Below are 27,162 nucleotides of genomic sequence, written 5' to 3' on the forward strand. Positions count from 1 at the left end.
CTAATTTCTAATTAAAAACATAAAATTAAAAATAAACATAATTTTCAAAACATAAAATAAACATAATTGTGCAAAAACTTAAGAAACTTAAAAATGTTGAAAATAAAATAACAACTTGTGTAAAATAATAAATAGTGCAAAAATAAGAATTACTGCATTAAATGGAAGATCACTTTCATAAATTGCCACCAAAAATAAATTCACCAAAATAAATAAACATGCAAAACAAGGACCCCTCTAATATCTTGGGGAGGGGTGACACCCTTAGGGTAAACCTTGCAAATAATTGGGGTTGTGTGAAGTCATTGTCACCTTAATATCAGGATGGTAAGAAGTGAGAGGATCGTAAGTTGAGGATAAAGTATTTTTGCTCCACAATCCTGATCCAACTCCTGTGAAAATAAACCAAAATATTAAACAATGTTAACAGAAAATGTGACTGAGTTGTTAAAATAGCATCATATAAGGTCCTTGGTTTAATTTCCACTGCTGCCATATAGTAACAATTACTTTAGCTCATGATCAGTAGGAACAATATACCAAGGTCAACAATATATTGAAGGTTAAAGTGATCATGTGACCACCAATAATAAGAACAAACCTGCGGTAAAGTCTTTGCATCGAAACAACTTTCCATCGGGTTTCGACGATATCTAAAACACAAATCATTTATTATAAGCAGAAACAACTTGGGTTAATCAACTTTTACAGGCATCATGGTGTTGTGACCAGCAGCATGGTATTGTGACCAGCAGCATGGTGTTGTGACCAGCAGCGTGTTGTAGGGGTTAAAACACTTTCTACACTGTATAGGTAGTGGGTTCAATCCCCACTACTCTCATGCTGTAACGCTCTTTACTAAGATGCTATAAACGGTAGGAACTTTTGCAGAGCCAACACTTAATCAGCAGCTAAATTATTGGGCAATTATAATTAATAATATCCCAAACTTTTAAAGACAACTCGAGACTGGGTCGGGATAACAAATGTTACTCATGTTTAAGCCATGCAGTTGACCTTTCACATCGAGGATAAAGATTTATACAAAAACACAAACCTGGTAGAAGGGCAAGGTTGTTGGTTGGTTACGTCCACCACGAGGTCACGATAAGTTTCAAAACAAAAGTTTTTGTTGCTTGAACATTGAAGTCCAGTGTCGGCCACCACAAACAATAAATTAGATGCTGGTATCCTGGTGGCTGAGTAAGTTCTACAAATATAGTTTATCCTCAGTATCAACTTAAAACTAACTTTACAACCCAAAACATTTAGTGTAGGACCTTAGGTATAATAACACAATGCACAAAACTCCTTTTTACATCATCAAAAATTCTAAAATTTCTCGTTATTTTAAAATGTTTCTAAAACTTGGAGAAAACTAAACCTGTTGCATAAATTCCTGCAGTTAGCCACTCCACCTTGTGACCAGATCTGGTCCCCAAAACTCAACACTAGATGTCCTAGCACACAACCAGTTTGTTTAACTTGCGCGACCTCCAAGGTCGAATGTTTGTTTTGTTTGACTTCGGCCGAACCCAGGATAGTTTGGATAAAAGTTTGTAGAACGAGGATAAAGTGCTGAGCTGTGATGGTGATACTGGATGTCGTCCACCAACCTGAAGTTCAAAACACAATTTAAACCCAGCCCCATGTACCCCAAACAGGGGTCACTGATATAACCCAGGTATTCACCGATATTTATAATATTTGTGATCGCTGGAATCAAACGAGGTGCAGTGTTTCCGTTAATTTCAACCGCGTCACACAAAGCTTGGTGGTCGTAGAAATACTTGGAAACATAGATGTTGTCACGCTCCAGTGCTTTCAACAATTCACCGTCAGTGTTGCCAAAAAACTCTCCCAACTGAGGATAAAGTTAAAATTATTAACAGCTATAATGAAATTTGTTAAAACACAAATAGATCCTCTAAGCGGATAAAAGTACCTACCCAACAAAGTGCTTACCCAATTACAAGTACCTACTCATTTAAAAGTGCCTACCCAATTTAAATTGCCTACACACTAAAAGTGCCTACCCAATTAAAGGTGCTTACCCAGTTAAAAGAGCCTACCCAATTAAAAGTGCTTATCCTGTTGAAAGTGGCTACCCAATTAAAAGTGTCACCCAAATCAATAGCGCCTACTGAATTGAAAGTGCCTTCTTAATTAAAAGTGCCTACTCAATTAAAAGTGCCTACCTTATCCTGATGTTCCTCCTGATTGGTTGAAATAAGATTCCCAGCTCCATCCAACAACAAACACATCCGATCCTTCAACAAAACAAAATTTAAAACATGAAAACAATTTTATTTATTGAGTAAAACTTACCTGGGACTGGCAATTATAAATTCCAAAACAGTTTATTCCATCGTTGCACTAAACAAAAGGAAAGATTATTAACATTGCTTTAACTTTAAATCACTTATAAGAGCAACAAATTAATAATTCCAAAATCAGTTTTCATTTAGAGTTAGAATATCAATAGTTAGGCCCATTTAATAACCCCCAATCCAATTAGTTAACCCCCTTATATGGGGGTTAATACTGACTTGTATTTGGGACGAGTTGTAGAGGATTTGGATGAATATTTGTTGATCGAGGACCAACCCGGTCACACTTGGAACATCTTGGTTGGACAACTCAACTGGTTTGCTTGCTATCACATAACTTACCTTCAACAACAAAACAAATTAACAAACAAATAATTTGAAGTTAAATGTTAGTTAAGTTAAACATAGAAACAATTAGTAAATCAGGCAGTGTGACGGTCAGGACACTTTCTACAACATTAAACCCTGGGCTCGATACCCACTGATCTCATGTTGTGGTGCCCTTAAGTAAGGGGCTATAAATAGTATAAACTCCTGCTGAGCCAGCACTTAATCAGCAGCATAATTATCAGGCAAATATAATCTATATTATTCCAAACTGTCAAAGGCAACTTGAGACTGGGTCGGAGTAAGTGATGTTACTCGATGTTTAAGCCAGAAGTCGACTTTCATAAATAAATAAAAAAATCATTATTAAATTTTAATATTTACAGTTTTTGTTGTTATCCATGGTTCAGTATAAGTTGTGACCTCATCAGGTTGTGATGACGTAGTGACATCATCAAAGGTCACAGGAAGGTTAAACTTGACCAGTTGGTAGGTTGTCATAGAAACAGACAAAAACATTCGACGAATATTGTCACGGTCCAATAAATATGAATCCAATTCCTAATTAATTAATTTTTAATTAAAATTTTTTAATTATTTTTTAAATTTTGTCTCACCTTGTCAACAATGAGATCATTGTTATGAGAACAATGGGGTCAGAGTCTGAGAAAAATATCACAAGTTAATAGTGACATGCTGATCGCTGTTTTTTATATATAATCAAAATCGGCTCATAATCGTAATATTAATTTCCGATCAGATCGCGATCACGATCTAATAACATGACCAAACAACCGGTAACTTTATCGTCACTAAATTACAAAAAAATTGACCCTGTATGTTAAACACTTCTACTTATTCACACGTTTAAATATTTAACCGTAATATTCAGTATAATTTACAAGAACTAAAAACACTTTTACTGTAAATGATTTTGGGTAGAATTATCAAATAAAAGTAAACGTAACATTATTTGAGTTATAACGTTACAATATTTCCTAAAAAGTTTATTGAACTATGTGGTTAAGGCATGTAAAGTGAGTGTTTATTTGTGACACAAAATTAAATGTCTCTCTGCCGATTTTGGACGTTGAGGGTGTTCGAAAATACCTTTAAAAATCGCCGATTTACAGTCACCATTTTGATTTGCACATTACTACAAGTTCAACAATGAACTGATACAACCTGGGAAGTTAAGTCATGACCCTTATATTGAAAAGATGAACTCACCCTCGCCACAAACTAGGCTGATATCCTCCAAATTGAGGGTGAAAATATTTGTTTTGTTGCCAGCATTGGAGCAGGTTGGTTGGGAGGTGGTGTTCATGGTTCTGTGGATATAAAGATAGTTTAGTTATTAAGGAACAGAGGTTAAGTAAACATTACCTTTATGTTTATTAGCATTTATATTTATTGCTACTCAAGCTCTAAGTTCCTAGGCTTGATTTCCACCGCCAATTTGGACCTAAGGTTTTAGGTTTGAATTTGACTGCCACAGAAGAGCAGAGACCCTGGGTTTAATTCTCCTTGATTTGTAGTTGTAATACACAAAATAGTAAAAACCAAAACCATGGGATTAATTTCAGCCACTGGCGTTTCACACACAAATTTTTAAACAACAGCTACACCAAAATACCAACCACTTAAAATGATTTTGCCACAAGCACAAAAAGCAAAATATAAACAAACAAGAATTTACTTTGATGTGCACTCCACCCCACTGACAATAGTCCTCACATTTGATTGGTTGAAATAAATAGTCTCTAGCCCAATGTTGTTGTAGTTCAATAAGGTTTGTTGTTCAAGTTGTGAGCTGGGCAAACCAACAGCAATACTGGAACAAATAATTAATTTTACAGTAACAAAGAGCCAAGCTAATTTAAAGTTCCGCCTTTTAAATATATTTTATTTTTACTACCCGAGCCATGTCCATAATTTCCTCTACATCCTTGTACAACACATCAGCACCTATGATGGCCACCCCTCCTAGTTTGGACGGCCGGTTATCATACACAGGTCTGGTGATGCTTAAAACTGATCCCAGTCCGTTGTGGTCTTCGTACGGCAACGTCCACTGGTTCACTTTACTGTTAACATAAAAGCACGGTTATGTTGCAGCATCAAAAGTTAATAAATAATTACAATTTTAATTAATTTAAAGATTGAATTAAGAGAAAACATAAAACAAATAAAGTTAGTAAATTCTAACTTTGTTAAATACAATTTTATATGTTCGTTAACTTCAATAATTTAAAATTAATTATTATTCTTCGCAATAAACCAAACACTAATATCATATAAAGAAAAGAAAAACTCTATTTCATAAAGTTCGGAGAATAAACAGACTCTACATTTAAAACTTGAACACCGATTCAATTCCTAATACATTTAACATAGCATTTCGTTTAATTTAAGTTTTTCAGTTTCACTAAATTGTTTGTATATTTCAACAGCTAGTATGCCATACTTTAAAGCTTCATCTTGTTTACCCAATGCTTTGTAGCATAAGTGTAAACCAACATAAATATCATATTGTACTATTGTTGGCTTAACTGTTAGTTTGTTTAGTAGAGTTTGTGCTTTGTTGAATTGTAATATTGCTTGTTCATATTTACCAAGTTTTTTATAACATGCTCCCATACCCCGATATATATAACACATTTCACCTGGCCATTCTAAAAGTAAGTTTTGGTCAATCTTTAAATGTTGTAATAAAGTTTTAAGTGCAACTTCTGGTTTGTTAAGTTCAAGTTGTGATTGTGCACATTTTTCAAGTATTCCAAGCTGTGATTTGATATCCTGGTTTAGTATTGGAAAGTGTTGGAGAAATGGTTGAGATATTGTTTCTACTTGGTCATATTCTTTTAAGGCAATGAGACATTCTATTGTTGATTTAAAAAAAAACAAAATATAACATATGTCCAGGTTGAATGCGAGGTTGTATTTCCCTAAGCAACATTAATGCAACTTTAAAGTTTTCTTCAGAAAAATAGGCATTGCTAACATGAATTGTAACTAATAATCCCTCGTCATCATTTTTTAACAAGTTTAAAGATTTTCTTTTCTCCCATTCTGATATAATTTGTTTGTTTTGTCGTAAATACGCTAAACTTTGCAAAAAATTTAAAGTTGAAATTTGTTGATCCAAAATTTTAACCAAAATGTTTCCTTCCGTTAAACTATTAGGTTTAATATTTGTTAAATATTCCAAATTAAACAAAATTTCAAAATATCTAACAAGACTTGCTGCTCCAACGGTTTGAATTAATTCTTGAGCAGGATCTAAATCTAAACCTCGAAAAGTTGTCCCTTTATCGATAAAATCATCTTGGCCTTGTTTTTTTGTATAAAGTTTCAGTCTAACTTCACAAGCAACAGACAAAGCATACTTAAGATGATGAGAAGTCATTGAATCAATCATTTGTTGTTTTTCTAACTCATTTATTGATTCAAATCCGGTGGAAAAAACTTTGTAAAAATCACAAATAAGTGTCAAGAATAGCGATATAGTTCTATAGACCGTTTGTTTTATGTTAAATGGTTGATTGTTTATGCTTAGTGCACCAATATATGAATTAAAATCTATTTTATTTAATTCTTGAATTAAATTTGATTCGGTTTTAGAAGAATCTTTTGTTCTAAGTTTTTGTTTAACCAGGTCACAATACTGTTTGTGAATTTCTTCGTCTCCATAAACAAAACATGTTCGTTTCAACACATCGGCTAAGTGATAACCATTTTTTAAATCCACATTAGAGTCAAGATACTTAATCATTTCACTGACAGGTTGAATTAGTTCTGTTGACCATGGCTTGTTTGTGGTACCTTCTTGTCTTCCTAGTGGAAACTTGCAAGCATGTGGCATCATTCCATCAAACGAAATTCCTCGTTTTGTAAAACCATCAAAAAACCAGTCACCATTATTTTCAATTATAAAATCATTTAAAGATGGAATTGCAACACTTGGAATAATAGTTTCTCCTAAATTTAAGATAATAAAATGAAAAATGACAGAAAACCATTTAAAATATTCCAGACTGTTGTTATCCACTTTCTTGTTGTCATCCAGCAAAATAATGTGCTCAAAATCAGAGTAAGGAGTTATTTCTTTTCGTGCAAGAGACCCCATTCCAGCTACAGCAAATTTACACGAAGGTTTTCCCATGATTTTTTCACACTTTTCAGCTATAAATTGCATGATAGAAGTGTATTGACTTGCTATATCATCTTGTATAGCACAAACTGTTTGTATTTTAGCACACTCTAGTTGTTTTAATTTTGCTTCAGCTATTTCATAAGGAATATGTTCTAACTGTGACAATTTATTTTCAGTATTTTCTCTTAGTTTTTTAACTTTTTCAGCAACTTTTGCAGAAATATTTCTCAAATTAGCCAAAGGTTGATTTGCTTTTGATATTTTAAGCAAATGTGAGCAAAGATTATCCAGATCTTTCTTAATTGTTTCAACATTTGAAGGATTTCTCATTATAGCTGCATTTAAAAGTGCACAACTTCTTATCAAGCTTAATTTATCAGGACTTTTCTCCTTATAAAGCAACCCCATTTTGTGGAGAATTTTTGCTGATTCTTGTGGTTTATTTTCCTTCCACTTTCCATCTTGTGTTTCCACACAAAGTTGTTTTAACTCAGCAGCAAGTTTATTTTTCTTTTCTTTAAACTTCATTGCAAAGTAATTTCACTTATTCTAGTAAAGTTGCCTAAATTGTTTCGATCAAATGTTAACTTAAACAAAGAATCGATCACAACAACTATAAACTGATATTAAACTCAAAAATACTCATAAAGACCTATTGTTTACTCAACAAACAAAGTTATTATTATTTTTGCCACTATACAATATTAATTATCCTCTATTTTATGTTAACGTATAAATATTTTACTATTTTCAAATAAATCCAAATAAAATTTAAAAAAATTAATTTAAGTTTTTAAAAATTTTAAGATAATTATCAAAAACTAACAAGTTGAAATTTTTATTATTTTTGTAAAACAAGTTTAAAAGAACATGCAGAAATAAAATATTAAAACTAATTTTTAATTAAAAACATAAAATTAAAATAAACGTAATTTTCAAAACATAAAATAAACATAATTGTGTTTTGTTATAAAATTTTGTTGTAAACTTAAAAGTGCAAAAACTTAAGAAACTTAAAAATGTTGAAAATAAAATAACAACTTGTGTAAAATAATAAATAGTGCAAAAATAAGAATTACTGCATTAAATGGAAGATCACTTTCATAAATTGCCACCAAAAATAAATTCACCAAAATAAATAAACATGCAAAACAAGGACCCCTCTAATATCTTGGGGGGGGGGGGGGGGGGACACCCCTAGGGTAAACCATGCAAATAATTGGGGTTGTGTGAAGTTATTGTCACCTTAATATCAGGATGGTAAGAAGTGAGAGGATCGTAAGTTGAGGATAAAGTATTTTTGCTCCACAATCCTGATCCAAATCCTGTGAAAATAAAACAAAATATTAAACAATGTTAACAGAAAATGTGACTGAGTTGTTAATATAGCATCATATAAGGTCCTAGGTTTAATTCCCACTGCTGCCATATAGTAACAATTACTTCAGCTCATGGTCAGTAGAAACAATATACCAAGGTCAACAATATATTGAAGGTTAAAGTGATCATGTGACCACCAATAATAAGAACAAACCTGCGGTAAAGTCTTTGCATCGAAACAACTTTCCATCGGGTTTCGACGATATCTAAAACACAAATCATTTATTATAAGCAGAAACAACTTGGGTTAATCAACTTTTACAGGCATCATGGTGTAGTGACCAGCAGCGTGTTGTAGTAGTCAAAACACTTTTTACACTGCATAGGTAGTGGGGATCAAACCCCACTGCTCTCATGCTGAAGCAACCTTTAGTAAGGTGCTACAAACGGTATGAACTCCTGCTGAGTACACTTACTCAGCAGCATAATCATCGAGCAATTATAATCGATAATATCCCACTTTTAAGACAACTCGAGACTGGATCGGGATAACAAATGTTACTCATGTTTAAGCCATGCAGTTGACCTTCCCACATCGAGGATAAAGATATATACAAAACAACACAAACCTGGTAGAAGGGCAAGGTTGTTGGTTAGTTACGTCCACCACGAGGTCACGATAAGTTTCAAAACAAAAGTTTTTGTTGCTTGAACATTGAAGTCCAGTGTCGGCCACCACAAACAATAAATTAGATGCTGGTATCCTGGTGGCTGAGTAAGTTCTACAAATATAGTTTATCCTCAGTTTTAACTTAAAACTAACTTTACGGCCCAAAACATTTAGGGTAAGTCCCAGGTCCTAATTTGTGACAATCTGCTTCATTGTTGAACTAGTGATATTGTCAGATTAATAACTTGTTTGTTCTGGGTCAGCAGAAAGTTGGTACATTACTTAAGGTTTTAAGCACATGCCAGAAGTGGGAATCAAACCCAGCACCTAGGGTATAATAACACAATGCACAAAACCAATTTCTACATCTTTAACAAAATTCTAAAATTTCTGGTTATTTTAAAATGTTTCTAAAATTTGGAGAAAACCAAACCTGTTGCATAAATTCCTGCAGTTAGCCACTCCACCTTGTGACCAGATCTGCTCCCCAAAACTCAACACTAGATGTCCTAGCACACAACCAGTTTGTTTAACTTGCGCGACCTCCAAGGTCGAATGTTTGTTTTGTTTGACTTCGGCCGAACCCAGGATAGTTTGGATAAAAGTTTGTAGAACGAGGATAAAGTGCTGAGCTGTGATGGTGATACTGGATGTCGTCCACCAACCTGAAGTTCAAAACACAATTTAAACCCAGCCCCATGTACCCCAAACAGGGGTCACTGATATAACCCAGGTATTCACCGATATTTATAATATTTGTGATCGCTGGAATCAAACGAGGTGCAGTGTTTCCGTTAATTTCAACCACATCACACAAAGCTTGGTGGTCGTAGAAATATTTGGAAACATAGATGTTGTCACGCTCAAGTGCTTTCAACAATTCACCGTCAGTGTTGCCAAAAAATTCACCCAACTGAGGATAAAGTTAAAATTATTAACAATTATAATGAAATTTATTAAAACACAAAAAGATCCTCTAATCAGATAAAAGTACCTACCCAACAAAGTGCTTACCTAATTAAAAGTGCCTTCCCAATTAAAAGTGCCTACCCGGTTAAAAGTACCTCCCCAGTTAAAAGTGCCTACCCAATTAAAAGTACCTACTCGAATAAAAGTACCTACCCAACAAAGTGCTTACTCAATTAATAGTGCTTACCCAGTTAAAAGTGCCTACCAAATAGAAAGTGCCTACCTTATCCTGGTGTTCTTCCTGATTGGTTGAAATAAGATTCCCAGCTCCATCCAACAACAAACACATCTGATCCTTCAACAAAACAAAATTTAAAACAGGAAAACAATTTTATTTATTGAGTAAAACTTACCTGGGACTGGCAATTATAAATTCCAAAACAGTTTATTCCATCGTTGCACTAAACAAAAGGAAAGATTATTAACATTGGTTTAACTTTAAATCACTTATATGAGCAACAAATTAATAATTCCAAAATCAGTTTTCATTTGACCCGGCAGCGTGGTGTAGTGATAAGAACTCTTGCTACACTACCATGAGGTCGTGGGTTCAATCCCCACTGATCTCAAGCTGTAGCGCCCTTGAGTAAGGCGCTATAAACGGTATGAACTCCTGCTGAGTCAGCACTTAATCAGCAGCATAATTACCGGGCAATTATAGTCTCTATAATATTCCAAACTGCCACAGGCAACTCGAGACTGGGTCGGAGTAACTGATGTTACTCTATGTTTAAGTCGCGCATTCGACTTTCCCACATCGAGGATAAAGATATATACAAAAAAAAAAAAAATTTAGAGTTAGAATATTAATAGTTAGGCCTATTCAATCTGGTGTTAAAATCTGGAATAAATTACCTGATAAAATTATTAAGCTAAACTGTTCAAACAAAACCTTCAATAAAAAACTCAAAAACCATCTATTGTCCGAAATTATTCACCCTAACCTTAAATAATAATTCACACACAGATAAGCACCTATACTTATTTATGCATGCTAACCACCATTTCTCTTACTACATATTCACTGTTAGATTTGCTTGTGATGTTTTTATTCTTTCAACAAAAAAAACACATTATTTTATTCTCTATTGTATTTATTTTGTACTTAAAATATTCACTTTTAAACAAGGCAGTCCATGTATTTAAACAGGTCATGCCTATGTCACTGTAAATTTCACTGTAAGTGTGCTGTGCAATAGTTTGTTGTTCCGAAAGGCAGTCCATGCTGATAACAGGTCATGCCAAACTTGTGAAACAGTTTTATTTCCTAATTTATTTTTTACTAACCTTTTCACTTAATTTGTAATTGCATTATTCCTTGACTGCACCTAAGTACTCACAATAATTTTTTTTTTTTTTTTTTTATGTATTTTTTATATATTTTTTTTTTGTTACACTGTGTGCTACAATTCCAAAACTCCTATGCTTAATAACCCTTTAAAATTTTGCCAAACCCAGTGTCAAAACACCAAAGTAGCATCGTTTTCAATAAATTACCAGTAAATTATCCTTATAAATACATTAACTAAGAACTTATTACGGCCGAGAATTTTTTTGTTTTTTCAGACTGGGCTCTCAGACCATATACTTCAAAAAGCAACACCAACCTTATCATATTCCTCCAACCACCCTGAACAAATAATTTGGACCATACAAAGCTACTTATTCATTCAGCTACTCTAAGACTTTGCGTCACAAACTTAACTTAATTATGCAATCTCTCTTTAAACTATCAATGTAAATATTTTAATTTATCAAGTTTCCTCTTTCTTTTCTATTATTAACTAGTTTTAAACATTTATATTCACTTACTCTATATACGTGAACCCCCACTAGTTGGTGGGTTGTTTAATATTTTTGTGCGTTGTATGTGATATACGTTGTGAAAGGCCATTCTGGGACGTTCTTTCTTTAGGTAGGTTTATTTCGGTTAGTCCCTTTATCACATGCAATTTATCATGACCAGTTCGTGCTTTCCTACTAGAGCCATACTGGGTTATATTAAACGTAATTATTATTTTCTTTAAGTTATTTTTTACACTGTAACTACCATCGACAGTGATTGCTTTACTATTATAAATCAAATGTGTCGTGACTTTCTTTTTTTTTCGTACAATTTTATTTTGTTATTTCGTCACTCCTTTGTTATAGTTTTATTTTTTTGGTGTATATTCTGTAAAATGTATTTTATTTATTGCATTTATTAATAATATAATCTATACTGGGTTTGGTGACCATGCCATAAAATAATTAAAATCTTCATGTAAATACTAATACTTTTGGCATGTTTTAAATCATTAAATTGATTTTGTCATTTTTTCCCGTCGCATTGTTGTAATATTAATTGTATATCGTATTTATTATTTACTTTTATCAACGCGCGAAAAACCAAAATAAATAAAAAAAAAAAAAAGAACTGAGGTTAAGTAAACATTACCTTTATGTTTATTAGCATTGATATTTATTGCTACTCAAGCTCTAAGTTCCTTGATTTCCACTGCCAATTTGGACCTAAGGTTTTAGGTTTGAACTTGACTGCCACAGAAGAGCAGAGACCCTGGGTTTAATTCTCCTTGATTTGTAGTTGTAATACACAAAACAATAAAAACCAAAACCATGGGATTAATTTCAGCCACTGGCATTTCACACACAAATTTTTAAAAAACAACTACACCAAAATACCAACCACTTAAAATGATTTTGCCACAGGCACAAAAAGCAAAATATAAACAAACAAGAATTTACTTTGGTGTGCACTTCACCCCACTGACAATAGTCCTCACACTTGATTGGTTGAAATAAATAGTCTCTAGCCCAATGTTGTTGTAGTTCAGTGAGGTTTGTTGTTCAAGTTGTGAGCTGGGCAAACCTACTGCAATACTGGAACAAATAATTAATTTTACAGTAACAAAGAGCCAAGCTAATTTAAAGTTCTACCGTTCAAATATATTTTTACTACCTGAGCCATGTCCATAATTTCCTCTACATCCTTGTACAACACATCAGCACCTATGATGGCCACCACTCCTAGTTTGGACGGCCGGTTATCATACACAGGTCTGGTGACGCTTAAAACTGTTCCCAGTCCGTTGTGGTCTTCGTACGGCAACGTCCACTCGTTCACTTTACTATTAACATAAAGGCACCGTTATGTTGCAGCATCAAAAGTTAATAAATAATTACAATTTTAAGTAATTTAAAGATTGAATTAAGAGAAAACATAAAACAAATAGAGTTAGTAAACTCTAACTTTGTTAAATACAATTTTATATGTTCGTTAACTTCAATAATTTTAAATTAATTATTATTCTTCGCAATAAACCAAACACTAACATCATATAAAGAAAATAAAAATTCTATTTTATAAAGTTCATCTCATTTTGTTTAATTTAAGTTTTTCAGTTTCACTAAATTGTTGGTACATTTCATCAGCTAGCTTTTTATACTTTAAAGCTTCATCTTGTTTACCCAATTTTTTGTAGCAAATGTAAAAATTGTAATAAATATCATATTGTGCTATTGTTGGTTTAACTGTTAGTTTGTTTAGTTGAGTTTGTGCTTTGTTGTAGTTAGATTTTGCTTCTTCAGGTTCACCAAGTTTTTTATAGCATGCTCCAATGCCTCGATATATTTCTAACATTTCATTTGGGCATTCTGAAAGTAAATTTTTATCGATCACTGAATGTTTTAAATAAGTTGAAAGTGCAACTTTTGATTTGTTAAGTTTAAATTGTGAGATGCCACATTTACTAAGTATTGCAAGCTGTGATCCAATTTCCTGGTTTGATATTGGAAAGTTGTGGAGAAATGGTTGAGATATTGTTTCTACTTGCTGATATTCTTTTAATGCATAAAAACATTCTATTGTTAAGTGAGAAATAAAAAAATATTCTCTGGTACCAGGTTGAGCATAAGGTTCTATTTCTTTAAGCAAATCTAATGTAACTTGAAATTTTTCTTCAGCAAAATAGGCATTACCAACAAGAATTGTAATAGATAATCCCTCGTCATCATTTTTCAACCAGTTTAAAGATTTCCTTTTCTCCCATTCTAATATAGTTTGTTTGGTTTGTCGTAAATACGCTAAACTCCGCCAAAACTTAAAAGTTGAAGTTTGTTGGTCTGAAATTTTAACCAAAATTTTTTCTTCTGTTAAACTATTAACTCGAATATTCGTTAAATATTCCAAATTAAACAAAATTTCAAAATATCTAACAAGACTTGCTGTTCCAACAGCTTGAATTAACTCTTTAGCTGGATCTAAATCATTTAAACCTTGAAAAGTTGTACCTTTATCAATATAATCATCTTGACCTTGTTTTTTTGTATAAAGTTTTAGTCTAACTTCACAAGCAACAGACAGAGCATACTTAAGATGATGGGAAGTTCTTAAATCAATTATTTCTTTTTTTTCTAACTTATTTATTGCATTAAATCCGGTGGAAAAAACTTTGAAAAAATCACAAATAATTGTCAAGAATAGCGATATAGTTCTGTAGACATTTTGTTTTATATTAAATGGTTGATTGTTTGTGCCTAATGCACTAACATAATCTAAATTATTTATCTTCTTTAGATTTTTAATTAAATCTAAATTGATTTGAAAAGAATCTTCTGTTTTAAGTTTTTGTTTAACCAGATCACAATATTGCTTGTGAATTTCTTCATCTCCATAAACAAAACATGTTCGTTTTAACACATCAGCTAAGTGATAACCATTCTTTAAATCCACATCAGAGTCAAGATACTTAATCATTTTACTAACAGGTTGAATTAGTTCTGTTAGCCATGGCTTGTTTGTGGTACCTTCTTGTCTTCCTAGTGGAAAAATACAAGCAGAAGGCATCATTCCATCAAAAGAAATTCCACGCTTAGAATAGCAATCAAAAAACCAATCAATTCCACTTTTATTGTAATAATCATTTAAAGTTGGAATTGCAACACATGGAATAATAGTTTCTCCTAAATTCAAGATAATAAAATGAAAAATGACAGAAAACCATCTAAAATATTCCAGAGTGTTGTTATCCACTTTCTTGTTGTCATCCAGCAAAATAATGTGCTCAAAGTCAGAGTAAGGAGTTATTTCTTTTCGTGCAAGAGACCCCATTCCAGCTATGGCAAACTTACATGGAGGTTTTCCTGTGATTTTGACACCTTTTTCAGCTATAAATTGCATGATAGAAGTGTATTGACTGGCTATATCATCTTGTATAGCACAAATTGTTTGTATTTTATCACATTCTAGTTGTTTTAATTTTGCTTCTAGTATGTTAAAAGGAATAGGTTCTAACGGCAGTTTATTTTCAGTATTTTCTCTCAGTTTTTTAACTTTTTCAGCAACTTTTGCAGAAATATTTCTTAAATTTGCCAAAGGTTGATCTGCTTTTGATATTTTAAGCAAATGTGAGCAAAGATTATCTAGATCTTTCCTAATTGTTTCAACATTTAAAAGAATTCTCACTATAGCTGAATTTAAAAGTGCACAACTTCTTATCAAGCTCAATTTATCAGGACTTTTCTCCTTATAAAGCAACCCCATTTTGTGGAGAATTTTTGCTGATTCTTGTGGTTTATTTTCCTTCCACTTTCCATCTTGTGTTTCTACACAAAGTTGTTTTAACTCAGCAGCAAGTTTATTTAACTCCGTATCAATCATGGTGGGTTTTAAAACAATTACATTTGTTTCTTTACAGAATTGTTTAAACTCAGCAGCAAGTTTATATTCTTTTTCTAGAAACTTCATTGCAAAACCAATTAATAAATCCCAACAAGGTTATAAGTTATTTAAATTGCTGTTACTTAAAACACTCTCAAGTTCAACTTTAGCGTGAAATTATTTAAATTAACTCAAGCATAAACTTGCCAACAATTCAACAGAACAAGGCTTATAGCCAACCTCAAAACTGTTACGCCTCAGTTATTATTCTCTATACACTAAAACAAGGCTGAATTAGAATGTTAACACAATCTTAAATTTCAATACAAAATTTTAAGTTTAAAAATAAACTTATAAATAATTTAACTTAATCTAGTAAAGTTGTCTAAATTATTTTCGGTCAAATGTTAATTTTAACAAAGAACCGATCACAAGACCTATTGTTTACTCAACAAACAAAGTTATTATTTACATTTGTTACTTAACAAAATTATTTATCCTCTACCTTATGTAGCCTAATAAATGTTTTTATATGATTTTCAATAAATCTAAACCAAAATTTAAAGATTATTAATTAATTCTTTAAGTTTTTAGAATTAAAATGTTAAGGTCCATAATTAGAAACTAAAAAGTTAAAAGTTTTTATTATTTTTGTAAAACAAGTTTAAAAGAACATGCAGAAAATAAAATATTAAAACTAATTTCTAATTAAAAACATAAAATTAAAATAAACATAATTTTCAAAACATGAAATAAACATAATTGTGTTTTGTTATAAAACTTTGTTGTAAACTTAAAAGTGCAAAAACTTAAGAAACTTAAAAATGTTGAAAATAAAATAGCAACTTGTGTAAAATAATAAATAGTGCAAAAATAAGAATTACTGCATTAAATGGAAGATCACTTTCATAAATTGCCACCAAAAATAAATTCACCAAAATAAATAAACATGCAAAACAAGGACCCCTCTAATATCTTGGGGGGGGGGGGGACACCCCTAGGGTAAACCATGCAAATAATTGGGGTTGTGTGAAGTCATTGTCACCTTAATATCAGGATGGTAAGAAGTGAGAGGATCGTAAGTTGAGGATAAAGTATTTTTGCTCCACAATCCTGATCCAACTCCTGTGAAAATAAACCAAAATATTAAACGATGTTAACAGAAAATGTGGCTGAGTTGTTAAAAAAGCATCATATAAGGTCCTAGGTTTAATTCCCACTGCTGCCATATTGTAACAACTACTTAAGCTTATGATTAGTAGAAACAATATACCAAGGTCAACAATATATTGAAGGTTAAAGTGATCATGTGACCACCAATAATAAGAACAAACCTGCGGTAAAGTCTTTGCATCGAAACAACTTTCCATCGGGTTTCGACAATATCTAAAACACAAATCATTCATTATAAGCAGAAACAACTTGGGTTAATTAACTTTTACAGGCAGCATGGTGTAGTGGTTAAAACACTTTCTACACTGCATAGGTAGTGAGTTTAATCCCCACTGCTCTCATGCTGTAGCGCCCTTAAGTAAGATGCTACAAACGGTATGAACTTCTGCTGAGCCAACACTTAATCAGCAGCTAAATTATCGGGCAATTATAATCTATAATATCCCAAACTTTTTAAGACAACTCGAGACTGGGTCGGGATAACAGATGTTACTCTATGTTTAGGTCACGCAGTTGACCTTCCCACATCGAGATAAAGATATATACAAAACAACACAAACCTGGTAGAAGGGCAAGGTTGTTGGTTGGTTACGTCCACCACGAGGTCACGATAAGTTTCAAAACAAAAGTTTTTGTCGCTTGAACATTGAAGTCCAGTGTCAGCCACCACAAACAATAAATTAGATGCTGGTATCCTGGTGGCAGAGTAAGTTCTACAAATATAGTTTATCCTCAGTTTCAACTTAAACTAACTTTACAGCCCAAAACATTTAGTGTAGGACCTTAGGTATAATAACACAATGCACAAAACCAATTTCTACATCTTTAACAAAATTCTAAAATTTCTGGTTATTTTAAAATGTTTCTAAAACTTGAAGAAAACCAAACCTGTTGCATAAGTTCCTGCAGTTAGCCACTCCACCTTGTGACCAGATCTGCTCCCCAAAACTCAACACTAGATGTCCTAGCACACAACCAGTTTGTTTAACTTGCGCGACCTCCAAGGTCGAATGTTTGTTTTGTTTGACTTCGGCCGAACCCAGGATAGTTTGGATAAAAGTTTGTAGAACGAGGATAAAGTGCTGAGCTGTGATGGTGATACTGGATGTCGTCCACCAACCTGAAGTTCAAAACACAATTTAAACCCAGCCCCATGTACCCCAAACAGGGGTCACTGATATAACCCAGGTATTCACCGATATTTATAATATTTGTGATCGCTGGAATCAAACGAGGTGCAGTGTTTCCGTTAATTTCAACCGCGTCACACAAAGCTTGGTGGTCGTAGAAATACTTGGAAACATAGATGTTGTCACGCTCCAGTGCTTTTAACAATTCACCGTCAGTGTTGCCAAAAAACTCTCCCAACTGAGGATAAAGTTAAAATTATTAACAATTACAGAGAACGAAATAACGGGTCGCTATTCGCTAAAAGCGAATCATTTTTTACAAATATATTAGAAATAGCGAATCAACCAAAAAAGGGGCAGGTAGTGATAAAACTCTCGTGTGTATTTTTACGATCTATTTTACACCGGTTTCACACTAATTTAATTACATTATCATTATCCTGCGTAAATGTAGGTTACTGTAGGGCATTTAATAACAATAACTTTCCATGTTTTGGCAATGCGTAAATTTCGCTCCCGAGATCGTTCAGTTGTTGCGCAATTTTTTAAATGCATAACACAGCCTTAAAAGAATTAAAAATGTCTTGTTTTTCGTGCAAAATATTCTTAACGATTGTTTAACGATACGTTACATTTTAAAAATGCCAGGCAACGCGTCAAGTGTTACAAAAAAACGAAGATTATGACTTGAACCTAATAATTACTCTAAAAATGCGACCTCATTTTTAGCGAATCGTTTTTTAAACGTTATTTCGTACCCTGAATTATAATAAAATTTTTTAAAACACAAATAGATCCTCTAATCAGATAAAAGTGCCTACCCAACAAAGTGCTTACCTAATTTAAAGTGCTTACATAATTTAAAGTACCCACCGAATTACAAGTGCCTACTCATTTAAAAGTGCCTACCTTATTAAAAGTGCCTACCAAGTTTAAAGTGTCCACTCACTTAAAAGTACCTACCCAATTAAAAGTAACTACCTACTTAAAAGTGCTTACCCAACAAAGTGCCTAACCAATTTAAAGTGTCCACTCAATTAAAAGTGCCTACCCAATCAAAAGTACCCACCCAGGTAAAAGTGCTTACCCATTCAAAAGTGCCTACCTTATCCTGATGTTCTTCCTGATTGGTTGAAATAAGATTCCCAGCTCCATCCAACAACAAACACATCCGATCCTTCAACAAAACAAAATTTAAAACATGAAAACAATTTTATTTATTGAGTAAAACTTACCTGGGACTGGCAATTATAAATTCCAAAACAGTTTATTCCATCGTTGCACTAAACAAAAGGAAAGATTATTAACATTGGTTTAACTTTAAATTACTTATATGGGCAACAAATTAATAATTCCAAAATCAGTTTTCATTTAGAGTTAGAATATCCATAGTTGGGCCTATTTCAATAACCCACAATCTAATAAGTTAACCCCCTTATATGGGGGCCAATACTGACTTGTATTTGTGACGAGTTGTAGAGGATTTGGGTGAATATTTGTTGATCGAGGACCAACCCGGTCACACTTGGAACATCTTGGTTGGACAACTCAACTGGTTTGCTTGCTATCACATAACTTACCTTCAACAACAAAACAAATTAACAAACAAATAATTTGGAGTTAAATATTAGTTAAGTTAAACATAGAAACAATTAGTAAGTCAGGCAGTCTGATGGTCAGAACACTTTTCTACATAAGGTCCCGAGTTCGATTTCCACTGCTCTCATGTTGTGGTGCTCTTTAGTAAAACGTTATAATCGGTAATAACTCATGCTAAGCCAGCATTTAATCAGCAGCATAATCATTGAACAAATATAATCTATAATATTCCAAACCGCCACAGGCAACTCAAGACTTGGTCGGAGTAAGTGATGTTACTCAATGTTTAGGCCATAAAGTCAACTTACCAACATTGAAGATAAATAAATATAAAAAAAATCATTATTATTTCAACTTATTTAATTAAACTTTTTAACAAATTTTAATATTTACAGTTTTTGTTGTTGTCCATGGTTCAGTATAAGTTGTGACCTCATCAGGTTGTGATGTCATAGTGACCTCATTTAAACTTGTAGTGACATCCTTAAAGGTCACAGGAAGGTCAAACTTGACCAGTTGGTAGGTTGTCATAGAAACAGACAAAAACTTTCGACGAATATTGTCACGGTCCAATAAATATGAATCCAATTCCTAATTAATTAATTTTTAATTAAAATTTTTTAATTATTTTTTTTAAATATGTCTCACCTTGTCAACAATGAGATCATTGTTATACATTGTTGTGAGAACAATGGGGTCGGAGTCCGAGATGGCAAATCGACCAAGCACAACGTCATGGTTGGTTTGTTCAACCCAGTATTCGTTCAAGCGTTTCATGAGGTAACCTTGAAGTTTGATCAAGGTCAATTCGTCGGTTTCAATGTTGTCTGAAATATAATCACAATCAATTATTTTTAGAATATTTAAACTTTTAAGTTGAATCAAATTTATAAAAACCCAAAATATCACAAGTTCAACAATAACCTAATACAACCTGGGGGTTAAGTCATGACCCTTATATTGAAAAGATGAACTCACCCTCGCCACAAACTGAGCTGATATCCTCCAAATTGAGGGTGAAAATATTTGTTTTGTTGCCAGCATTGGAGCAGGTTGGTTGGGAGGTTGTGTTCATGGTTCTGTTAATATTAAGATAGTTTAGTTATTAAAGAACAGAGGTTAAGTAAACATTACCTTTATGTTTATTAGCATTGATATTTATTGCTACTCAAGCTCTAAGTTCCTAGGCTTGATTTCCACTGCCAATTTGGACCTAAGGTTTTAGGTTTGAATTTGACTGCCACAGAAGAGCAATGACCCTGGGTTTAATTCTCCTTGATTTGTAGTTGTAATACACAAAACAGTAAAAACCAAAACCATGGGATTAATTTCAGCCACTGGCATTTCACACACAAATTTTAAAAAAACAGCTACACCAAAATACCAACCACTTAAAATGATTTTGCCACAAATTTTGCCACAAATGGTTCTGTGGATATCAACAAAATTTAATGGCCCAAAGAAATAAATTTAAGCTCTGTTTATTAGGTTTGCTATTAGTTGCTCTAAAAGCTTTAATGTCCTAGGTTTAATTCCCACTACAGTGACCCTAGGTTTAATAGCCACTGCATCGTAAAACCCTTAGGCCCATTGCTTAAACTTCATTGCTTTCAAGTTGTGATACAAAAAATAGTAAAAACTGAAACCTAGAATTAATTTCGGCCACTGGAATTTTACACCAAAATTTTTAAACAACATCTGGTATTTTGATGTAGTTGTTGTTTAAAAATTTTGATGTACAATTCCAGGTTTCAGATTTACTTTTACTTGTGGTTAATATCATCTTGCGACAAAAACCAGAAGCAAAAAAAATAACATGAACTTACCTTGGTTTGCACTTCACCCCACTGACAATAGTCCTCACATTTGATTGGTTGAAATAAATACTCTCTAGCCCAATGTTGTTGTAGTTCAATGAGGTTTGTTGTTCAAGTTGTGAGCTGGGCAAACCAACAGCAATACTGGAACAAATAATTAAAGTTTTGGTTTCAAATTCTTATTGATTTTTACAAAATATGTTAATTAAATAACTTTGGTTTACACTAATAAAACATTGTTTAAAATTTAAATTAGAAATTAATAATTAATAAGTATCAATAAAAAATATTGTTTAATATAAAAACAATAAAAAACAAATTAAAAAAACATTAATAATTAAATAAGCACAATATCAAAACTCCAATAAAACAAATTTATTTAAAAAAAAACAATATTAAATAATTTTCATCAAACCTAAACACTGAGTTTGGTAAACTTGAGAAAGAGAAAGTATATTCGGTCTCCATTATATGATTTCTATGTAGAAAGATACGGTTGAATGATTGTTGGCCAGATTCTTTGTACAGCATGGCAGTCCGAAGCTAAAAGTTAAATAAAGAAATAAATTAGAAATCTAAATATCAATCAATTACTTTCTATTATTATTCAATAAACCATGAAAGTAATAATTTGTTACCGTTGTAAAGTTTGAATGCTCCATGTCTAATAAATCAACCGTGGTTGGCAACTCACCTACGCCCTGAATATAAAGAAGTAAATGTTAAAATATTTTAAACTAAAGATTTAAATTGATGTACAAAATAACCTGTTTTAATAAAGGATGGTGAAATAAAAGTCCGTTGTTCTCCATTCCAAATGAATAAGCATTCACTCCATACTATAACAAATTAATAAAGTTAATATTTATATCTTGATGTGGAAAGGTAGATATCACAGCCCACAGCTAAAACAAAAGCAACATCAGTTACCCCAACCCAGTCTTAAGTTGCCTTTGCCAGTTTGGAATATTATAGATTATAATTGTCAGATAATTAAACTGCTGATTAAGTACTGGCTCAGCAGAAGTTTATACCGTTTATAGTGCCTTACTCAAAGGCGCTACAGCTTAAAAGCAGTAGGGATCGAACCCAAACCACTAAACCATGCTGTTGGTAAAGTTAATTTTTATTCTCATATTAACTTAAAATAAACCAAGCTAATTTAAAGTTCCACCTTTTAAATATATTTTATTTTTCTACCTGAGCCATGTCCATAATTTCCTCTACATCCTTGTACAACACATCAGCACCTATGATGGCCACCACTCCTAGTTTGGACGGCCGGTTATCATACACAGGTCTGGTGACGCTTAAAACTGTTCCCAGTCCGTTGTGGTCTTCGTACGGCAACGTCCACTGATTCACTTTGCTGTAAAAGTTTAAGTTGTTTTTATTAGTAGCTCAGTAAAGGTAGGAGATAACACAAGTTTGCTTTATAATGTGCATTTGAATTGTTGTAATATGGTCACAACTCTCAAATAAAATTAGTTAATGATAATTTACCTGCACACCACAAACAGCAGTTTTATTTATTTTGTACGCCTATAAATTGTACAAACACAAACACATACACATACAGACATATATTTGTAAATGTATCATCCACTAAGCCTTAACACAAAACTGTAAAATTAAATGACCCAGTCATAAATAACTTTATAATACCGCCTTATAAACCAATATTGCCACACTAAGCAAGAATAATGATTTCAAACACTAAACTACGGCACAACTTACACATTAGAATAAGCGAGAGGTTTGCTGATCTTGCCCAGATACTTGATGGTCTCGTGGGTTGTTGCACTGTTGGATGGAATCTTGTTGAACTGACCTCTGTTGTTGCAAGCCATCTCCCTCAACGAACCCGTGCTCAGGAAGTGTTTACCCACAGAGTAGGTGAAAACCCGGGTCTGTGAATTAACAATGATTTTTAAAACCAGCATTATGGTGTAGTGGTCAGAACACTTCCTACATCACATGAGGTACTAGTTTTAATTCCCAATGCTATTATGCTGTAGCGCCCTTGAGTAAGGCACTATAAATGGTATAAACTGCTGCTGAGCCAACGCTTAATCAACAGCATAATTATCGGTTTTACGATCTATATAATATTCCTAACTGCCAAAGGCAACTTGAGACTGGGTCAGGGTAACTGTTGGTACTCTACGATGATAAAAATATAAACAAAAAAACCTTATTAAAATCACTGACAAAGATCAATAACTCAAGGTATGGGTGCTTACATGTTTTTGTAGATTCCACTTCTCAAATGCTTGAGCGGGGTAGTTGTCCCCTCCATCGGTCAACAACAATATGATTGGGTTACATGATGACCTTATTGACCTACAAACAATAATTAAGAAACATAAGACAGTTAAGACTGTTTTAACTGTACAACAAGATATAACATTTCTAAGATGCTTATTGACCTACAACAACGACAATAAAAATGTTAAGTAACACTATAGCAATTACAAGTTATATAGTTTTAAGATGCTCAGTTATTTAGGTAAAAAAAAGCATTTATACTGTCACCGAATGGCCATAAGGTTGTAGTATTGTAAGTTAAATGAATATTGACACAAGTTGACAATGTTCAATAAGTACTCACCTTGTATTGTTGGTGGAATTACTTAAAAGTTGGAAAGCAAAATCAAAACCGTTCTCAAACGACGATGAATTATGAGGTTCAGGGATCTGGCTTAACCATTCTATAGCAAGCTAAAGATGTAAAAGTTGTTAGATTAAACAGTATTACAATATAAGCAAGGTTAAAGATATTATATTAAAAAATAAATTCTATTAAAGCAACTAAGAATTAAATTTCATAAAATAAAAGATGGTCCTTAAACTGATAATCATTCTTACATAAAATTCAACACTAATTAATTCATCTTAACTAATTAAAACTTAATTAACAAACCTCTTTATAATTGGGAAGAGCTTGGATCAACCCCGGGCAATCAGGATTGAGGAAAGATGCTTCCTTGTTGAAAGTGAAGATGTTAAAATAATCGTTCCGACTCAAAGTGTTCATCAGATGACGAACCGATTGTTTGATGAGGTTCAAGGTCAAACCAATAATGCTCCCACTAGTGTCGATCATTATAAGAACGTCTTTCGGAGACGATATGCTCTGTTGGGATAATTTATTTATTATTAATTATGTTATTAAAATTTTAATAAATTTAATTTTGTTGTTTTAATTAGAAATTAATAAAGAATTTTAATTTAAAAATAAAACTTTATTAGCAATTGATTAATTAAATAATAACAGAAATTAAAGTAGAACAGGAGTTGTAACCTGAACAAACCAAGTTTCCATCCTGGCATCGTGAAGGTCAACTTTGCTACAATCCTTGCTCCAAGGTCGTCCAGGGAAGTACCGAAGGACCCCGTTCGTCGTTGCAATATACAGCCACCGGGTGGAGGTAGAGTTACAGAATTGTTCCTTGAAGATTTGGTCGAGTTGTTGGGACCAAGCCACATCACTTAAAATGTTTTCAGCTGAAAAATTAATTTGAAATTTTTGTTTAAAAATAGAAAAAAAAACAAATTTTCCTAAACTGTTTTTAATTTAATGTCATTTTTATAGTTTAGTTAAATAAAAACAATAATTTGCATTTTTAATTAAATTAAAGATTAGTTTGCATTTTTGATTTAAAAGGAAAAAGTACATAAAACAAATTTGATTGTGTTTTTTTTTAAATTAAGTGCTTTTGCCTTGCTTTTAAAGGTTAAATTAATCTTTCCTTGATGTCATTTTTACGGTTTAGTTAACTTGAAATTAATTAGTTTTAAAATAAAATATTTTTGTTATATATTTTACCTTCATTATAAACATCCAGTGGGATATGTACAGCACTTGAGGTAAGGGTAATATCTTGCCCATTGAAATCCTCATTAGGGGTGAAGCCCCCTTGTGGTAGGTAACAAACATCTGGGTCAAGCCCCTCAGGTAGTTGGTACCCACACCCACATTTTGAGTTGTAGTAAAGTAGGGTTGAGTTGGGGCTGGTGGGGAACTGTTGAGCGTTTACGATCGTTGCGTTTAAATTTCCGTTGTCATAAAACCTAACATCTTTGCTCTGTAAAATTGGTGTTTGAATAATTAATATTGTCCAATTAGTCTACTTATTAATTATTGTTTTTGTAAAATTAATTACAATAAATTAATCGGTAAGATAGTTCAAGTTAGAACTGTAAAATTATAAGACAATAATTAATTTAATTAATTGTTAAAGTTTAATAAAACTACCGTAAGATTTTTTGTTTTGTTAAAGTTTTGGTGAACTTTTTCTGCAGCTTCGGCAATAACCTAAAAACCAAAATTAAATATTCATTTTAATTAAAACAAATTTGCTTAATTGCAAGATCTAAATGAACGCTGATGCAGAAAATTGATTAGAGTTCAGGGTAATTAAACTTCAGGTTCAAAATCAATAAAATTTAAATCTATACTTTTAATTAGGAATCACTTTATAATAAAAGCAAATATATCTATCTGTTCATGCATTATTAATTACTCTTGCAATTAAATTTATTTTTAATCTTACTCCAACAAATATTTTATTTTAATAATGTTATGATATAAATATTAACATTTATTTTTATTACCTCAACTTTCTGTTCAGCTGATTGAAAAAGATTTTGTAATCTTGATATTTTGTCCTCTAATATTTCATCTAAGTTTAAAGTTGTGGTGACAGGATTTACATCCAAGTATATCTAAAGATAAAACAACAATAACTGGTTGACTTTTCATATTTTCAATTACATCTTGTGGGCCATAAATTGCATTTTTACAGACTATATTTCGTATCACTCAAGCATATTAAAGTTTTTTAATTAGATATAGTTGAAAAATAATATTTTACTTGTTTTAGTTTTTCATTTTGTGGCAACCCAATGTCAATGTTTCTCGCAAAATCATCGCCCCATGTTTTTAACCTGAGAAAATAAATAAACATATAATTATAAAATGTTGTTGTGATTTTTGCAGATTCTTGTGACCTTGAGGTTACTTCAGAGATTTGTAATGGAAATTAAACTTTTTAAAATCAAATTTTCACATCGATTTAGCTCTTTTATATTAGTTTGGGTACAATAAACTTAAAGGTAACTTAACTGAACCACAGAACCACTGTTTGTGCATTACTCAAGATTGATGCTAGAACAGGGGAGCAGTAGAAATAAAGCCCAGGCATAGTGAAATGCTGGTTAAAGTTATATTAACTGGGCTATGTTAGCAAATTTAAAAAAATTTTAACAACTTTTAAAGAATAGTACTGAAATATGAGATGCAAGAAGTTGCGAGGTGCGAAAAATACAGAGGCTATTTGTAAACGTTAACAAAAATCTCTAAATGCAATAAAGGTAAAATTTTTATAACTTTTCTAATCTTTCCTTGCGCTTTATAGTCGATTTCGCATCATCCCATAGCATTTAAAGTCAATCACGCATCAGTCCTTATCCCTTAAGGTAAATGCTGCATTTATCCTGCAGAAAGTACAAAAATGCCGCATTCCGCGAATTTTTATTAACGTTTACATACGGTCCCGCACTATCCCGCATCCCGTACTTCAGCATTGTCTCTTTTAAACACAATTTTATAAATAGAACAAAATCTAATTTTATAATTGCTCATTAATTATTCATTAAATAAACTTACTCACCATTCTGAAGATTCGCAAAAGCAACAAATTCCTAAAATATAAAAGAAAAAAACCCAAATTGATTTCGACATTTTTTCGATAACTTTTCCAACTTTATTTCAAGTTTAACTTTAGTTCCTTTAAATTTTTCTTCCTAATTTGTTTATTTAAATAAAACCCGGTTTCAATTTAACATTTTTCTACAAATTTATTCCATCTTGAATGAAATTAAATCTGGAATTGAAACAAAATTTCGCGAGCCGCGAATCTGTCAAAATAATTAAAGCAGCTGTCTCGGCTCATTACGTCACAGGTAAACAAACTCAATCAACCAAGACCGCAAGGAGTTTATCCTTAA

At 32.3% G+C, this 27,162-nt stretch overlaps 3 protein-coding genes across 4 annotated transcripts; all 3 read right to left on the minus strand.

The window, feature by feature from the left end:
- Nucleotides 1-73: 73 nt before the first annotated feature.
- Nucleotides 74-3,984, minus strand: LOC145744939 (voltage-dependent calcium channel subunit alpha-2/delta-2-like). The gene is made up of 11 exons (XM_082562914.1): nt 3,888-3,984; nt 3,560-3,579; nt 3,042-3,218; nt 2,550-2,672; nt 2,329-2,376; nt 2,199-2,270; nt 1,693-1,864; nt 1,385-1,616; nt 1,058-1,210; nt 602-653; nt 74-392 (listed from the first exon to the last, which is right to left on the minus strand). Exons 1-11 carry the CDS (start codon nt 3,982-3,984, stop codon nt 309-311), a joined length of 1,230 nt encoding a protein of 409 aa, XP_082419040.1. The 3' UTR covers nt 74-308.
- Nucleotides 3,079-12,652, minus strand: LOC145745866 (voltage-dependent calcium channel subunit alpha-2/delta-2-like). Of its 2 annotated transcripts, none has more exons than XM_082564043.1 (13): nt 12,518-12,652; nt 12,210-12,344; nt 10,126-10,173; nt 9,996-10,067; nt 9,545-9,716; nt 9,237-9,468; nt 8,763-8,915; nt 8,348-8,399; nt 8,059-8,138; nt 4,576-4,744; nt 4,357-4,491; nt 3,888-3,988; nt 3,079-3,218 (listed from the first exon to the last, which is right to left on the minus strand). In XM_082564043.1, exons 2-11 carry the CDS (start codon nt 12,225-12,227, stop codon nt 4,459-4,461), a joined length of 1,029 nt encoding a protein of 342 aa, XP_082420169.1. In that variant the 5' UTR covers nt 12,228-12,344; nt 12,518-12,652; the 3' UTR covers nt 3,079-3,218; nt 3,888-3,988; nt 4,357-4,458. The 2 variants fall into 2 exon arrangements, with proteins under 2 accessions (XP_082420169.1, XP_082420170.1); XM_082564044.1 differs by having other exon boundaries at nt 12,210-12,329; nt 12,518-12,622.
- LOC145745862 (voltage-dependent calcium channel subunit alpha-2/delta-1-like) lies at nt 12,245-27,075 on the minus strand. The gene is made up of 28 exons (XM_082564037.1): nt 26,826-27,075; nt 26,028-26,100; nt 25,768-25,878; nt 25,409-25,468; nt 24,980-25,238; nt 24,455-24,657; nt 24,074-24,286; nt 23,762-23,871; nt 23,394-23,493; nt 22,888-23,060; nt 22,351-22,519; nt 21,918-21,989; nt 21,789-21,851; nt 21,566-21,693; nt 21,160-21,294; nt 20,312-20,412; nt 19,982-20,160; nt 19,727-19,924; nt 19,192-19,314; nt 18,970-19,017; nt 18,840-18,911; nt 17,801-17,972; nt 17,493-17,724; nt 17,165-17,317; nt 16,766-16,817; nt 16,477-16,556; nt 12,732-12,900; nt 12,245-12,652 (listed from the first exon to the last, which is right to left on the minus strand). Exons 1-28 carry the CDS (start codon nt 26,894-26,896, stop codon nt 12,620-12,622), a joined length of 3,552 nt encoding a protein of 1,183 aa, XP_082420163.1. The 5' UTR covers nt 26,897-27,075; the 3' UTR covers nt 12,245-12,619.
- Between the last annotated feature and the right edge of the window lie 87 nt (nt 27,076-27,162).

The sequence above is a fragment of the Corella eumyota genome, chromosome 3 (genome assembly GCF_963082875.1).
Source record: "Corella eumyota chromosome 3, kaCorEumy4.1, whole genome shotgun sequence".
NCBI classification, from domain to species: Eukaryota; Metazoa; Chordata; class Ascidiacea; order Phlebobranchia; family Corellidae; genus Corella; species Corella eumyota.

What these genes read in the sequence shown, in the direction of transcription:
- LOC145745862 (XM_082564037.1), bottom strand. Translation starts at nt 26,896, where the DNA reads ATGTCGAAATCAATTTGGGTTTTTTTCTTTTATATTTTAGGAATTTGT. An exon ending in ACAAAACAAAAAATCTTACG is followed by an intron (nt 25,239 to 25,408) that starts GTAGTTTTATTA and finishes CCAATTTTACAG; the next exon opens with AGCAAAGATGTTAGGTTTTA. An exon ending in CTCTTCCCAATTATAAAGAG is followed by an intron (nt 23,872 to 24,073) that starts GTTTGTTAATTA and finishes TTACATCTTTAG; the next exon opens with CTTGCTATAGAATGGTTAAG.
- LOC145744939 (XM_082562914.1), bottom strand. Translation starts at nt 3,984, where the DNA reads ATGAACACCACCTCCCAACCAACCTGCTCCAATGCTGGCAACAAAACA. An exon ending in CAGCCTAGTTTGTGGCGAGG is followed by an intron (nt 3,580 to 3,887) that starts GTGAGTTCATCT and finishes AATCATTTACAG; the next exon opens with TAAAAGTGTTTTTAGTTCTT. An exon ending in CAACCTTGCCCTTCTACCAG is followed by an intron (nt 654 to 1,057) that starts GTTTGTGTTTTT and finishes TTTGTGTTTTAG; the next exon opens with ATATCGTCGAAACCCGATGG.
- LOC145745866 (XM_082564043.1), bottom strand. An exon ending in TGCAGGAATTTATGCAACAG is followed by an intron (nt 8,916 to 9,236) that starts GTTTGGTTTTCT and finishes CTATATTTGTAG; the next exon opens with AACTTACTCAGCCACCAGGA. An exon ending in CAACCTTGCCCTTCTACCAG is followed by an intron (nt 8,400 to 8,762) that starts GTTTGTGTTGTT and finishes TTTGTGTTTTAG; the next exon opens with ATATCGTCGAAACCCGATGG.